Source organism: Argiope bruennichi, chromosome X2, assembly GCF_947563725.1.
Source record: "Argiope bruennichi chromosome X2, qqArgBrue1.1, whole genome shotgun sequence".
NCBI lineage: Eukaryota > Metazoa > Arthropoda > Arachnida > Araneae > Araneidae > Argiope > Argiope bruennichi.
In genome coordinates this window covers 87245345-87262656 of record NC_079163.1, presented here as the reverse complement: position 1 = coordinate 87262656, position 17312 = coordinate 87245345, and the positions used below count along the sequence as shown (strand labels likewise).

The 17312-nt window shown below is 27.9% G+C and overlaps 1 protein-coding gene across 5 annotated transcripts in view; it reads right to left on the bottom strand.

The window, feature by feature from the left end:
* Positions 1–17312, bottom strand: part of LOC129960059 (uncharacterized) — a 353127-nt gene that overhangs the window by 101386 nt on the left and 234429 nt on the right. For all 5 annotated transcript variants that reach the window (XM_056073116.1, XM_056073113.1, XM_056073114.1 and 2 more), the window contains 8 exons: positions 15804–15950; positions 13613–13745; positions 11886–11956; positions 9897–10083; positions 8405–8557; positions 5362–5451; positions 3719–3843; positions 1984–2194 (listed from right to left, as the gene is read on the bottom strand). In XM_056073116.1, coding sequence (XP_055929091.1) covers positions 1984–2194; positions 3719–3843; positions 5362–5451; positions 8405–8557; positions 9897–10083; positions 11886–11956; positions 13613–13745; positions 15804–15950 — 1117 coding nt within the window. The remainder of the gene's footprint in view (positions 1–1983; positions 2195–3718; positions 3844–5361; positions 5452–8404; positions 8558–9896; positions 10084–11885; positions 11957–13612; positions 13746–15803; positions 15951–17312) is intronic.

Genomic DNA, 17312 nt, shown 5'->3' with positions numbered 1-17312 from the left:
TATGATGAAATTTCATGTTCAGTTATTATGAAAAGTTTTAATGATTCTTAATAGTAATAAGTCAGTTCTAAATAAGAACTCAAAGTTCAAATTTATTTTGTCTAATTTGAAATCCAAACTAAAAACTCCGGGAAATTGTATCTCTGAATTGTTTTCGTTATCTAACAGTTAGTTCGTTGGTTAGTTAACTGTCTCTTGTGTTCTCCAGTGAATATTTTTTTAAAAGCCTTTAACTTACTCAGGGACTTAACTGCCGTACAACGCACTCAATAGAAAAATGTTGAAAAGCTTCAAACATTAAAATCTTATTATTTATTTTTAAAAATGTATACTGCATTTTTTTAAGTATTATAATGTTTCTTTATTAAAATTTAATATTTATTGGCATTATTTCTAAGGCTATTCAATTTTTTTAAATGATAGCTATTGCTTTTTTATTAAACCCATTTATTGTTTTATTATTTGTGTATTATTCATTAAAATTTATAAATAAATCTTTATCGCTGTTTTTAGTATAAAAAATTGTCGTTCTGTCTTGCTGTACTTGATCTTCGAACAAGTTTTTCTTTCAACTCACTTTTTTTTTTGGTAAATTGAATTTTTATTTTAGTTTCCTTAAGCTTCGAATTTGTAATTAATACTCCAAGTACATTGCAGTACAATTGTCCATAATTGCCTTCTTTACATAAATTAACGACTCTAAAAAAATTTCAAGTAATAATAAAAAAATAAAGGACAGAATAGAAAGAAATTGAGAAGGAGATCACATATAAATGAAACATTACCTCAGCATCACTGCTCCACAATAAATATCTCTTGTCATTTTACAATTTGTACTTCAGCATATTTCAATATTTAGTAATAAAATAATAATTTTTTGAGCTTTATGAACAATAGATTATTATGAAGAAACCAATAATTATTCTACAGTTATGCCAAATATTTTTACTAAGAAAATCCAAAAATATTTTTAAAAAACTATACGAAGAATATTTAAGTTCTTTTGAATATATTTTTATAGATATTTATAAATACGAATTTCAGATATAAAATTAGAATAATTGAATTAATTGAATTCGGATTGTTAGAAAAGACCGATTAAACTATTTGAAATTATAAAATACATTTATCATAAAAAGATTATTAAAAAGATTACTATTACTACATAAAAAGATTACTATTATTAATAAAAATGAAGTAACAGCCATGAAAAACAGTCATATTAATCAATATTTTCATAAAAATTCATATGTGACAAGAAAGTAATAATTATAATTTCAAAGCTCCTGCATGTTCTTCAAATCCCAATGAGCGTACAGAACTATTTTTAATAGAAATACATGCTTACACCGTTAGAAACATGCTTACATCTCATTAAGGCAGAGACCAATAGCTGTGCGCATTCTTTTACTTATTTAATTTCATATCGACCGAGTTGGATGTATGCTTTTTCCACCTTGATCCCATAGACTTTCGCCATCCAACAATAGCGGGACTATTCAAAATTGCACGCATGCTCTCTTCGATAGTAAAACATAGACGGGAGAAAAAAAAATGATAATGAATTGGATCTATTTCAAACAGCGAAGTAGTGTTCGTTCAAGGTTTATCTCCTATGTTATACTTTTACTGATAGAAAATATTTTTCTAGCTTCAAGGTTTAATTGCTCAGAGATAAGAAGGCTAGCACGCATAGAAGATGATTATAAGAGTACTATAAAGAGTAAATGTTAATAATTAATCAGAGCTTCATATTTTATTCATCCTTTTGGTGTTATCCAAGATGATGTCAAGTTGAATTAAATGAGTTTTGTTTTGTTGAATTAGTAATGACAATAGCTGTAGCCTCAACTTAATTCTAAAATAAATATATCTTTAAGTTTTGAGTACCGAAGCTCTTTGATGACATTAAAATTATTTCCAAATTATATTCCCAATGAATTTTCATTTTTAAAATCCAATTTGAATAGAAAAATTTCTTACTTCAAAAGGGACGCAGTCAAAAAATATTGCAAGGAACCAGTTGAGAGTGACAGTACAAAGCTCGATGTCTAACTGGGCAAAGTGTTGCCATAACAGAGGCATTTTCTCTCGCAATAAGTCCTTTAACACTTCTTGATCAGCTTGAGCGCCGATTAAGTTCTGGTCAAAGTAGTTTGCAGTGAAATAACGTTCCGTTACAGCAACTAAGCACCTGAAGAAAAAAAAAAAAGAAAAAAAAAACATTTTATGAAAAAATATATATGCAGATTGACAGGTGAATGGAATCAATAATTGTACAAAACAGCAGAGCTTCAGTACATAAGGAAGGACGTGAAAAAAGGATCACAAAATTCTGCTCTTACAAAATATGAAACTTGCAAAGCTAAGTAAAAGTATTTAAAAAAAAGAGTAACATTTTTCAAACATGCAAATGAGACTAAAACTGAGTAGAAATAATATCTAATATTTTCAGAATGTTTCGTTTCATTAAGAGTGAGACAGAGCTTTGCAAGTCTTACAACAAGCTTTCAAGTAGAAAATGAGTTTTCGTCGATGCTATCGATTAAAAAAAAAATCTATTCCTCATACAATAAGGATTTTAAATTCTTGATCATATACATACAAAGGTGCACGGCTGAGAAGGTTTAAAGTTAAAGAGTAAGAAGTTCGTTTTGATGCGCGCGTTATTATAGTCTATGCCAACTTAAGTTGACTGTGTTTTGATACCTAAAGAGGCTGAATCACTTATGAAGGGCGTATTATACTTTTAGATATTTTGGATTATTGGGAGCGAACCACGAAATAAAGCAGCTTATAAATTTAGTATTTTACTATTCCAATTATATTTTGCTGGTATTAAACACTAAATTCATATTTATCAATTATTTGTAAATATTTTAGTAACAGATTCAGCTCTATTTAACTAAGAATAATATCACACCTTGTAATTTTCCCCGTATGCCATTTTGAACGCCGTTGAAAATAAAGCAGATATCTTATCATCATCATCATCAAAAAAGAAGATATAAGAAGCCCACCCCTGTACTATTGTACGTTTCACCAAAATTTGATTAAAATTTCTTTTAAATTACTATTGATATAAAAAAATGTATCTCGTAAAGATTTAAAGCAATTGTTCTTAAAGGACTTTTATGACTATACAAAATAAATTATGTAATCTCAATTCAACTATTAAACACATTCGGTGTTACTCATATGTTCATTCATAATCCTCATACATTCTTAACGGATAATATTAGCTATTGGTTGAAAACTATATTTTTTATGCTTCTAGTTCTGGGTATGAAAGCAAAGCAGGTAGATTCAAAGTATTTTATTTAACTTGTTCTTTTTTTGCAAAATCTGAATGTTATAATCGTCTTTTCATTCACTTCCTGTTATACTAGTTTTCAATTTTTGTATACTTACGTGTTTTCATCAACAAGTCGCTATTTCTGATGATAATATACTATCTCGATAACAATTAGAACAATCTCGATAACCTTTAGAATTAAACTATCATTTAATTAATCAATTTAATTAAGTTTTGATTCTATAAGAATGGTTACATTTGCTAAAGAATTGGGGAATAAATTGATTACAATCTTTTATATTGTTTAAAATTAGTAGATATAAATTAAGGACTAAATAAGGAGAAAAATTAAAAAAAACATTCATTTTAGTGCGCTATAAAAGCGTTTAAAAATTTTTCCTTAAATTAATTTAAAATTCTTACCAGAATGCGTCTTCTGGTTCAAGAAACAGTAGGCACATACCGACAAGGAAATTCATTCCTTGGCAGTAACCCAGAGCTGGATTATGTACACAAAATGCTTGAAGAACTTCTTGCATCTTACGTACCTGTTAAAGATAAATTAAAGAAAAAAAAAAAGATTGGTACAGATGAGGTAATATCTCACTTAAAATGCCGTAGGAAGTTTCCAACCAGCTGATTATCAAGACTGATTTGAAAAATCCAAGAATCACGAGTTATCTCGTAATTAACAGTCTGCATGTTAAAAATGCATAATTATGTGATTCAAAATAGTAGAGGCATTTAAAACATTTTTATAGTTGATGCATGTATTAGATGTGTTTAAGGAATTTTAGAAAATATCGAGTCATTTATAAACAATCGAAATGTTTTAAGAATTTCGAAAGTAATCGATTATAAAAGAAGAACAGTGTAATTATTATGCTGATTGCAGGAAAAATTCTGAATTTCCTTTCATTCAGGTAAACTATCTCCTCTTACCTTGGTTGCCATTAAGAGGTAATTGAAACAAATCGAAGGAAAATCGCTAAAGTTATAAAAGTTATAAAGTCTAAAAGTTATTTGCTCATCGCTTCTCTATCAGCACGGGTGACAAAAAAAGTGCTATTGTTAGCTGTTATTTTATGACACTAGAGCTAGATTTATTGAAACAAGAACGGAATTGTTTAAGGGCGAAACAGCTAACGAGATATCCGAAATTTGCTCTTTTGTGAACAACTGTGGGACGCACTCATTATGTCAGATAAAAGTATTAATCATATATATATCAGTTTGTCTTAATACTCACAATTTATTGGTTTTAAAGGCTGCATTGAAAGTTAAGAAAAATACGCGAAATTCACATTTATAAAATTGTTGATGTGCTTTCGATCAACTATGATATGACGACAAACGCATGATTTAAAATATCTCAGTATCACCAAAATCGATGCTGATTAACTTTAAAATATGCTACAGATACTTTTCTTCAGTATGTGTAAATTTACTTTTATTGTTTAATTCTTATCATATGATTTACAAAAACGTGTTGTGGACTAATGAATTACCCTAGGATGAAAGTGTGAAGGCATCGAAAACTGTAAGCCTTTTTAATACTTAAAAGTACATTTTCTGAACATTGTGTTTTATAATTCCGAACTAAAACTAAATAACAAAGCAAAACATTATAATAATAATTATAAACTAAAATAAAGTATTTAACATGAATTTATTGAGGTGAAATTTAACACTTATTTTAATATGTTTAGCAAATGAAACTCATATAGGACAGTTCAAACATGTGCGTAATTTTGGCTATAAGAATAAAAATCGAGTAAAAAAGCATTTCAGCTGCATCTAAATAAATGAATTGTTTTTCGAATAGCATTTAGAAATGAAAAGGTTATTAAATGATGGTGTCTAATTTATTTAAACAAAAGTTTAAAAAAATGTGTAACGAAATACTACTGCTAATAATAATACTATTATTCAGATTAGACACGCCGATTTAGACGTGAAAAGTTCTTAAATTGTATATTTATAAGCCGGTATATTAGTTTGTAATATAAGAAAGTAACAATAGTTAGAAATAACAAAAAAATTGAAAATTGATTTTAGTTACTTACGCCATCAGCATTCGAGTCTGCGAATCTGATATTGTCAGGCATAGTTCGAAGAAGATCCAAAGCAATTTGTCTTTTATGGTGGGAAACCCTCTGCAACAAATAGATGAAAGATATTCAAACACTCAAAACATTCGCACTTAAAAAAATTAGAATTCTGAAACAGAACTATCTTCTTTGTTGAAACAGAAATGAAGATTAAATTGATGACATTTCATTGCTTTGTGAGGAAACATTTTTATTACGGTTTTAAGTGCAAATTCAATGATGGACACATTGGACCAAAAGTTGACAATGTCATCATCTTTTGTTTTGATGATAATAAACAACTTCCGATGATTGCAGTTCTGAAAACATACACACCACATACAGTGGTGGCCAAAAGTGTGGACATTTTTTGAAAGTTAAATGTTTTTCAACTTTGCGTTCTTGTAGAATATATTAATTTTCACTTAAATAAAAATGTTTATTCATCAAATTGAAGGTAATTTAATGTAGAATTTAATAACAAAAACAGTATTACAATATCTGTATTACAAAAAAAAGTTACGCTCATTTTAGTAAGATCTATCTTAGATTTGCATTTTTTTAAAGTGATACTTACACAATTAATACTTAGTAGGATAACCCTTATTTTTTAAAACAGCTTCACAGCGTCTTTTCATCTAGTGAACGAGTGTTTGGAGTTCATCTTTCGTAATCACATGGTGCCAAGAATCAATTATAGATTCAATAAGTTGTCTTTTATTTGATGGACGTTTTTTTCGTACAAGAATTTTCAAACGTCGCCAGAAATTTTCAGTTGGATTGAGATCAGGGCTGTTTCCTGGCCATGGTAATACATCTATGCCTTTATTTTGAAACCATGCTTTGCATACTTTTGCTGTATGGCATTGAGCTGAATCCTGCTGAAAAACAAATGGTGCTTTGTTGAGGAAAAAATCCCTGATGGAAGGTATCAATTTTGGTTCCAGGACCGTTTCGATGTATTTTTTGGCAATCAGGATGCCATCTGCACACACCACACCATCTGCAGACATAATGCCCAAATCATGGCATTTGTTGTTGTTTTTATAGTTGCTTCAATACAATCAGGTTGAAGCGCTTCATCTACTCTACGTTTCACGTATTTTCTACCATCACTACCAAAGAGCGATCTTTTAGTCTCATCGCTCCAGATTACTTGCTCCCATTGGTTCTCTGACCATTTAATGTGTTCTTTTGTCCACTTAACTCCTTTTTCGCGTTACTTTTGATTTAAATATGGTTTTTTCCTTGGAATTCTAGCTTGTAGTCCAAATCCTGATAACCTTCTTCTTATTGTTCTTGAACTTACTGCAATACCCGCTGCATTCATTTCACATCTAATGGCATCTGATGAAATTTTTCTATCTTGAAGGCATAGCCGTTTAATTTTTCTATCGGGAGTAGCACTTGTGAATTTTTTTTCGGCCTTATTTTCCACTTATTTCGTTTTTTCATAACGTAAACAGAACTTTCGTACACCAGAACAAGTCACTGAACCACCAACTTGTCTTGCAATTTCAGCATAAGAGAGGCCATTTTCTCTTAATATGACAATTCGGATTCTTTTTATAGATGTCCAATCAGTTCTTCTTGTTGGTGACATTGTTTAAAATTAGTTTAATTTAAAAAAAAGGATTTAAAATATTCAAAAACAGCAATACTCTATTTAATTGTACAAGTATGCATCATTCCTGAAAATATTTCCACAACAATAAATCTTTTACCATCCAAATAACCTATAGTTACAGACATTTGATGGTTCCTCAGAGCAGTGTTTGTGATTGGCTAGTACGCTTTTATTACAAAACACGTCCTTATTCAAAACGATTTGTGTTTGTTTGATCTACTAAAATGAGCATAACTATTTTTATAATACAGATATTGTAATACTGTTTTTGTTACTAAATTCTACATTCAATTGCCTTCAATTTGATGTATAAACATTTGTATTTAAGTAAAAATTAATATATTCTACAAGCACGCAAATTTGAAAAACATGAAACTTTCAAAAAATGTCCACACTTTTGGTCACCACTGTACATATTTTCAGATTTACATTCTGTGTATTATCACAAGGGATTTTTTTATTTGATAAATACTATTTTTTATTCAAAGGTACAAAATTCAAAATAATGGTGTCTGATATATTTTCAAATGTTCACCAGCTATTTAATTTTACACCGCAGAGTTTTTAAAAAATTCAACAAAAGTTAAATGAAACCAAAAATTACAGCTTATTATATTGCATTTCACGAATTTACAAGAAAAAAAATCTGAAGTAGTTAATTAAAGCACTTATGATTAGAGATATACAGCTGTTTTATGTTTATATATGCATTCATTTGACACGTTACGGCCCAAATAACAATGACGCAGCATGGATACCATACTTTATTAAGCTATTTCATAACAATATGAAAGGAAAAAGGAACCATATCTCTGAGGAATTGATCTGGATAATTGAATCTATCGATTTTGATTTACATTTTATCTTATGAATTCTTAAAATTACAAACGGCTGGTTACAGTTTCAAGTTATGCGAAGAAATTCGTTTTCTTTTTATAATATACCCCACATAATATAAATACCAAGAAGAACATTAATTAAATTTTACATTCTTTCTTAAAAAGAGCCATGAAGAAGAGAAAAAATCTTTTGCATCTTTCTATCTATGATTACATAAAATTATTACCTGACTTTGTCATACAACAACCGACCATGTGCAAAGTTCGGAATTGGCTGCGACTTGACTTCACATTTGATAAACTTCTTAGTTAATTTTAGCAATACATATTTTTACTGTAGTGTGAATGAATCATGCAATCTTTATTTCTATTTATTATGAATTGTAATTTTTAAAATGCACAACCAGGAACAAATATTTTTACTTATAGAGATATGTGCATAAATAGTATTTTAAATCAAGTAATGACATCTCAATTTAAAAATTGTATTCATTGTTATGAATACTTGACAAAGAAACTTTTAATGACATTTAACAATAAACAAAAATACTACCTCGTCATCTGGCGCCAAGCTGCAAAGGAAATTGTAGTAATGAGGGCCTTTGCTTTCCATGATATCGCTTACACGAGATCGGTATAATATGGCCCACACACGACTTCGTAAGTGAATTGGAATTCCTTTGCGAACCAAGTTCTTCAGTTCTTTCTGTAAAAATAGAAATAAAACAAAGATTTTTTTTAAAAAGGTGTATTTTAGTAAACCTACTAATTGAAGCAAAAAAAGAAAAAAAAAATGTACTTCATGCTTGTATCATAAAAGCAAATCAATACGCGCATAAGCTGAATAAAACCAAAACTATTATTTCCAAATAGTATACAAATATAAGGGTGGATAAAAGGAAAACAGAGCAGGAGCAGCAGAATAGAATGGCATTGCTGATTTTTACAAATAATCACCACAATTACACAAGCACTTGCTCCATTGGTTTACCAAAGGATGGATATCTTGCTCATTGAAGTTGCTTGGCTGCAATTAAAACTAGTTTCGAATAGTACGCCTGATTTTATTATTTAAGTAAAGAAGGTGATGTTTTCTTCCGGTGAACAAACATATCTAAGTCACATGATGGGAGATCGGCTCTTATATGGTGGGAATTCTAATACAGTCCACCAAAACTTTATTGACTTATTCAGTGTGCGAATGGCCATGCACTGCAATAGAGCAAAATCAGTCTAGAGGAGGAGGGAAATACTAGCGCCGGTCTTGCACACAATGACAGTGAGTATTCTCCTTACATTTCTTCATTCGCTTGTGCAGTTCTCATAATATAACACCTTCTATCACCATAAAATGAATACTATTACGTTGCTGTTCTTAAGTCGCAAACAAGATATAGAAACGAATGAAATGATAACTGATTGCCTGCTGAATGATATTATTGGCAAACCGCCAGTGCATAACCATGTCTATATATGTAATTACCGAGGGCAAGTCCATCACGCAATAGGGGTTGTCTTTCTTATCTTCCGGTCTACCTCTACGCACCGTTTTTGTCACGAACAAAAATGCACCAAATTATAACCACTATTCCCACGCTTCCTCCATCCTTATATTTTTCCCATATAGAGAAATAATTACTTTAGAACCATAATATGTTATTAACTATGTTTGAAACTTATTTCAATAATTTTTCTTATTTTCTTATTCTAATCTTATACACAGACTCTATTATTGCGTATTAATGGTTAAAGTAGAGCACAGTCAGATATTTTTTAATCAATGACAGTTTAAATTTTATGTGCAAATTGATTTACAAAAGTTTCTCAATATTTTAATATTTGAGCTCAGAAAGATTATATTTTCTCCTTGCAATGAAGCACAAGCAGATAAAAAGAGAAAAATATTTTATTTTCAGAGAACATTTTGATTTCTTTCCTCTAAATTCCAGTTTACTATTTTTTGATTAAAAGTTCGAAATGGCGCAAGGTTTGCATTACTTTTTTTTAGATGCCAAAAATGTTAGGCGAGAGTAATGAAAACTGACCGTTGGAGGCAGAGTGGGATTTTGTCGAAGATATCTCTTCCACTGCTGTTGATGTTGCTCGTATTGTGGACCTAAAGCTGAATAGTGTTGATGAAGTTGTCTACAGATGTAATGAACTATGAGGCTTTCTTCTGCAAAATTTCGACGAAATCCGAGGCCATCGACATGATACAAGCCACGAGACATGCTGCAAGAGAAAAAAAACAAAAAAACACAAGTAAGCATAGTATGAAATATTTAGCTAAATATAAATATGAAAAATTAACACAATGTAAGAGGAAATATTTTAATCAAACTAAGACGAATACAAAATGAGCGCATGGATTTTAAGTAAAATTTTTAAATTTTCAATTCAACCATAATATAAGAAAAATAAACATAAAAATTTGATTTTATTAAAAATCATTTACTAGCTAATGACTATTAGTGAGAATAGCTGAATGTTTTTGTATGAAATTCGTATTTATTTAAACATAAAAAACTTAATGCGTTGCATTTTAATATATTTTATTTGTCTTCAAAAATAAATTTCATTTAGGATATGAAAAGTATTTTAAATTGATGAATTTAATTATTTCGGAGCTTAAACTTACAAAAAAATTATCAGCTTAAAAAAAGAACTCACTTTTATGAAATAGTTATCCTGAAATTCAAAAAAGAATTTTTGTATTTATTTTATTTTAAATAATGTTATCAGGATACATATCAAAAGTATTATTAGAAACTGATTAAAACTTTAGTTAGAAATTTTTTTCAAAGAGTTCTAAAATATGAAATATATTTTATATAAAATATAAATTTTAAAATTTTAGTTTTATATAAAATATATATTTTATATTTATATTTTATATATATTTTAAAAATGCTATTGAAGAACTTATATCACTTTTTGTATATGCTCTAAATACAGAACATATAGAAAACGTTTTAATTAAACAATATATAAAGAACCAAGATTAAATTCATTTAGTAATTTTTAAATATTTTATGATTTGTAATTAATTTTGCAATTTGAAAATAATAAACCATACGATTTTGTTTAGTTTCTTAAATCTTTGACCTTTCTTGCATTATCTGAAAATTTGCTTTAATATCTAAAAAATTAGTAATTCTAAATGTGCGTAATATTTTTATATTTGATTAATCATTAAAAACTTGCTTGAAATGAAAAAATAATTAAAATGATAAATAATCAGAATAGAAATTGGTTTCAAGTAGTATTTAAAATCATATATGAACGGTTTTATTTTAGAATATGTAAAACAAAACACAGCCTTTTGCTCATTTTTTATGTTAATCTATTTGAATATGCATGAAGTTTATAATCTAGTGTTAAATCTTGGGATTAGATGAAAAATATATCATATTAGTTCTTTATTTTATTTACTGTATGGAAAAAAATATGCTTATGTAGGAAGCAACTATCTAACTGAATATTAATCAAGTAAGAAAAACTGATTGATGGTTTAAAATGTCTATCTTAAATTAAAATTCGCCTTAAGTTAGATTTGCGTTATACGTTAGATTAATATGTATGGAAAATCAAATGCCGTTAATTTTCTATGCATAAATGCTCATTTTGAAATAAAGAATTTTTTTTCGAAATGAAGCAAAAAAAGATTAAAAAAATCATTGAGATAAAAACATATTTTAAAATATTTAAAGGCATGAAATTCAAAATTTGAAATCTGCTATAATTTGGTATGATACTTGGTTGGATGCGGGCAGCTGACAAAATAGTATGTTAAAAACCCGCATTTCATTTTCTAGAATACAAATGTTGTATATACACGTCACACGAGCTTTGTTTTGCCATGACTGGATGAAAAGACAAATGTCCTCTTTTGAATAATTTCAAAATAAATCGTTCATGGGTTCTATCAACGCCCATGAGGATAATAGATAAAGAAAAGGAATAAAACTTATTTGCTCTAAGCAGACATTTAAGTCTGATTATTTTTGCATGCAAATAATTTATTGTATACTTACTTTTCGTATACTGGTAAAGTAGGATTGATTTTTCTGGCTTCCTCTAACAACAGTAGAACTCTTTCCTTATGCTAAAGTTAATAAAATACTTTTAAATAAAACCTTTGTTTAGTTCGAAAATCAGTTTACTGAGATGCAAAATAAGTACCAAGAGCAATAAACATATCTGATATCATAATAAGAAATAATTATTTTCTTTAAATTAAAAAGGTATAATGCATTTTTTGATAGTATAAATATAAAATTTTAGAATGACTTTAAATTAAATTAATGAAATTAGCATTTTCATTGTAATATAAACTAATGAGCATGGAAGTATAGAAAATAAAGCCGAAGGTTTGTAAATCGTTGTAAAAAGTCTGGTAAAAGGGAATTAAAACGAATTCTTTATATGAATGCATTAAAACTTTCAAACGCAAAAAATCTAACAAATGCTTCATTCTTCTCTTTATTATAACTTTTGTTGGGCATAGTTACAGTGATCTTCAAGAAGTTCCCTTCAAACCTTCAAAGAGGATATGATAATTTTACTTTACATATTACATTTGATTTTTGAAATTTTAACATATTTCAGAAATAACTACTTCCTTGTTTGTTTGTGCAAAGGAGGAAAATTTATGTTTTTTAATTGCATTTAATGAACGCAGAAGTTTTACTAGAATTTAATGAACATCAATATATTTTTATAACGTACGGAAGAAGTGGAACTTGTACTCACAGATGTAAGTCTACAATTTAATAACATTGGATTCAATTCTTCTCATTCTTCATTTTAACTCATATCGTGTGTAAAATCTAAGAAACTGAACTTAAAAAATGATTAATTGACGAAAACATGAAATATTTGGAATAAAATCTTGTCTTATTTATAGCATAAATTAATGTAGAATTTTGTGAAACGGAAGATTTAATAGAAATCCAAGTTTAATAAAATTCAAATAATTGTATAATTATGTATCATCAATACTTTTGCATTCATCACTCATTATTACAAGGGCTATTGCAAACAATAATATGTATTCCTTAACTCAAAAACAAAAAAATATACATGTTTTATATCAAGTAAATAATAAAAAAATAACATACATTTCGACACAATATTTCAAAGTAAACTGAAACTTTACACTATCCAATTATTTACATTTACACCTCTTCGGGTTTTTTTTATCTCTTGTTAACTGATTATGAATAATTTTACAATGAATTAACAAAATTAGTTATCTAATACTTTTTGGAGTAAAACTAGTTATCTAATACTTCTTGAAGTAAAAGAAAAAGTTTCTATTAAGAAGAATTTAATTAAAATTATTTTGACTATTAGTTAATAATAAATTATAAAAAAATATAAACTTTTAAAGAAATTATAATATTATTATATTTTATATTTACTTTCGTAAGTATCTCTATTGCATAGGATACATATTTAATGTAATAATAGTTATATTATAATTTATAGTCTAAACTCTGTAATAAATCGGATGTACATGCAAACTTAATATATTATTTATAGGACTCTCTCATTATATATATATATATATATAATTGCTTAAATAAACAAAAGACACCTATAATTTCTTTAAAATATAATGATTCATTTGAGTTCATAAATTAATCCTTTAATTAAATCTTTTAATATATTAGAGTATTTCATAGATTGAAAGAACAATAAACAGTCCTGTCGGACTAGCTGCATTAAAACAAAACATACAGAAACAAATTTTCCATACCCTATTTCCGCCGTAAAGATACACTTCCATAACTTCTGGTCCATCTGAATTGTTAATTCTGAGAGATGATTGCATTAGGAAAACATAATCTCTTTTCAGCTGATCGATTTCTGATTCCAGATGACGTAATTGCCTGGAAATATTAGATTCTATAGATATTTAATCATGAAACGTATCATAACTATGAGATTGAATGTAGAATAATTAGCAATTAAGGAGCGTAAAATACGAAATATTACGATTTCTGTATTGAAGAAGAGATTTAGAATGATCAACAAACCATAATCAATAGAAATAATTAAATTTTGAGAATAAATAAATATTCATTACTTTTATAGGTTTTAATGCTACGAAAACAGAATCTTATTGATAAAAAATAACAAAAATTATATATAATATCAATTACAATTCAGTAAAACTATTTATAAATGAAAACAAAAGAATTCATGCTCATGCGAAACAACTCAAATACACCTCGCCAGTTAAATTTTAGAATCCACCATACATATTACAGTATGTGGCATCATAACACAGTGTAATCAATAAATTGTTATCTAATAAGCGTTTATCATGCTATTCTGTCATCACGTGAACTCAATTCTATTGGTCAAATAATATGAAACTTCGTAAATCTGATCTCATTTGAAGATTTCGACATCCAATAAATTCGTAACAGAAAATGCATAATACAGTGATTTAACGTTAGCTTTAATATTATTTACAAGTTTACAGCCCGAAGCAAAAATCATCGTAATTAAAATAGGTTATGGTATTTAACGATAATGACAAGCACTTAGCTTAATTAGTAGTAATTAAGTTTTGCTTCGAGGCAATTAGTATTAATATGTCAAAGTTAATAACAGAGCATTCATCCTTGTAACACATTTGAAAATTTACAAAATATTACTTCTTCAGTAATTAGGGAAAAGTCACTTTATAATTAACGAAAGCGTTTTTGTTCTCAAAAAAATTATTTCACAGTTTTAAAAATAAATAATTTTCTTTGTTCATGCAGTAAATATTGAGTGAGGACAAACTTGTGTGGATCTCAATGAAAAAAAAAAAAAACTTAGTAAATATTTTCTAATTTATATTTTTTTCAAAAAATATGAATTTTTTTTCTATGAAGTATTACTTTTGTTTCTTTTTACGAATTGGGTTTAAAATTTAGTGCTTCATCAGGTTTACTGGAATTAATATACACTGCAGAAAGTTCATAATTACTACATTCTGTATTGGGTGAGAACCCAAGCTGACAATGTAAAGAAAACTATGTGATGTATTTTTATGCCAAGTCATACAATTTTGAATATTTCTGTAAACTACAGGGTGATTCATAAGTATATAAAAACTTTGAAACTAGTAATTCGCAAATGAATGACGGAAGAAAAGTGCGAGAAACTGATTGAAATGAAACTATTTATTTTTGTCACGAAACCAGGCTTCATAGTTTAAAATGAAAGCCACAAGATGGTTCTGTAACTGCTAAAAAAGTGCGCTACATGGGATAAGGCATTGACAGAATAACAGCTTACAAATTTTCAGTGTGTCGTCCTCCAATCAGGAACATAGCTGATAGACTAGATACTATATTTTTTTGTAGCATTAAATAGCATTCATTAGGCACGACAGAACATGAACAGAAATTTTGCTTTCTACAGGCGGCTTCTCTGCAGCCAACTGAGCTTCTGAATGGAAGACGCATGAACTACAGTTAAGTTGTGACTGCAACCGTAGATTATTCTACGTAAATGATTCAATTTATTTTGGTTTCATTGCAAAAAAGAGATTTCATTTTTCATTCTTTAGAACAAATGGATTATTTTTATCTTCATTCATATGAGAATGATTAATTTTTAAAGTAGTTTCAGTATTTTAAAATCACCTTATATTTCGAAGTTATTAAAACATTTGAATATAACTTTATTTGCAACTCCAGTGATTGGCATTTTGTGAATCTAAACTCTGCATGTAATTCTAATTAATTTCTTGAATTCTTTATGTACCCTTCAACAAGTTGCCCTTCACTGGCGATTCAGTCGTTTGTAGCTTTCCAAGCATTGTCAGATTGAAAACTCATTAACTACGACAATTACTTTCTATTTACATTTTAAAGCTTATAACGTCTATTTATAGAATGTCGGAAGAACAAATACTGACTGACTAAACAAATGACTAAACAAATACTGACTGATGTTTTATTTCTGTGTTCTTCTTCTCATGTTGCATCATTTTTGCTAGTTTTAATACCTCTTCGTTCAAAAATCGATTATGATTTTGTAAAATGCGGCACTTTTCTTGAAGGCTCCCACTGCTTCCTTTATGAACTGGAGATTTCCTGTTAAAAATTTAAATGAAAGAAGGAAAAATAGTTTCAGCAACAGAAAGATAAGAACTCACATTTTATTATAATAAAATAAGATTTAATTGAAGTGATTTTTCTTCTTTTTTATACAACTTCATTTATTGTGTTTACTCATGCATCGTCATTTCATATTTCAAAAGAAGTGTGTCACAATTAAAATTTTTTAAATTAAAAATAACTACTTTTTATGACAAAATACTACTTCTACTATGACTACAAAATTTCATTATTTTATTATTATTTCATGATATATATATATATATATATATATGCATTAAGAATTTCATATCTTCAAAATTCGTAATTAGTAAAAATTAAATGACGACACCGTTGAAGAATTGTTGTTCTTTTTATTACATTATAAATAAAAAGTACGTTGGAATTTCATTTCGCTTCTTGTAAAGTTCTATCTAGAGATTTAATTAAATGTTTGTGCATTGAAAAAACATTAAATATAACAGCGAATATTTAAATATTAAGCACATGAACTACAAAAGAGGTTCTCAGCCTTGTTACATATGAGAATCAACTTGCCATATTAATTTTAATTATCTCTCGTACTTCCTATCTTTTTTTAAATCGTTCTTCCTTTGCAAGAAATTTTGATATTTTAAATTTACAGACCATTTTTTCTCCTTTTATCACAGTAATTATCTTTTCTTTTGTAACTTCATTCTTTCCATTTTTTGTCTTCCTTTTATTATAACACTCACCTACACACAAGAAACTTACTACAATTTGGAAATTCTTGCTCTATGCTGATTTGCTATTTCAAGCTGATTTTATTATATAAATATTATAAATTTTGTACTATAAAATACGCAAATTATGCATCATAAAATATTTCAATATCTATAATACAAAGCGCATATTATGTAATCCTTCTTTTAATTTTGGGGAAAATCCATCATTAAAAGCATACATCATTACTTGAGGATACTTTCATGAATTGAAAAAAAACTTTTGAGGTGAAGCCACAATTAGCAAGACTGAAACCAATGAAACAAGAACACGTTATGCAAAGTAGCAGAAAGTACTGCAAATGAATCTATGAGATTTTTAGATTAGGTAGATATAATTACAACCGTACTCACAATGAATTTAACTCAAAAATATGTTTTTATTTATAAGCTTACAGTGTTGATTTATAAGTACAATATTAACAGTACTGACAACAGTGTCGTGTCAAATTTCCTTTATCTTGGAGAGCGAGGAGAAAGATTGTATTAGCCATACACGCAGAAAATAATCCATGAATGCCTTGAAATTTTTCTTCGTATAGTATATTTGTATAAAAAAAATGATCACACATATAATTAGGCTTATGTGATAAAC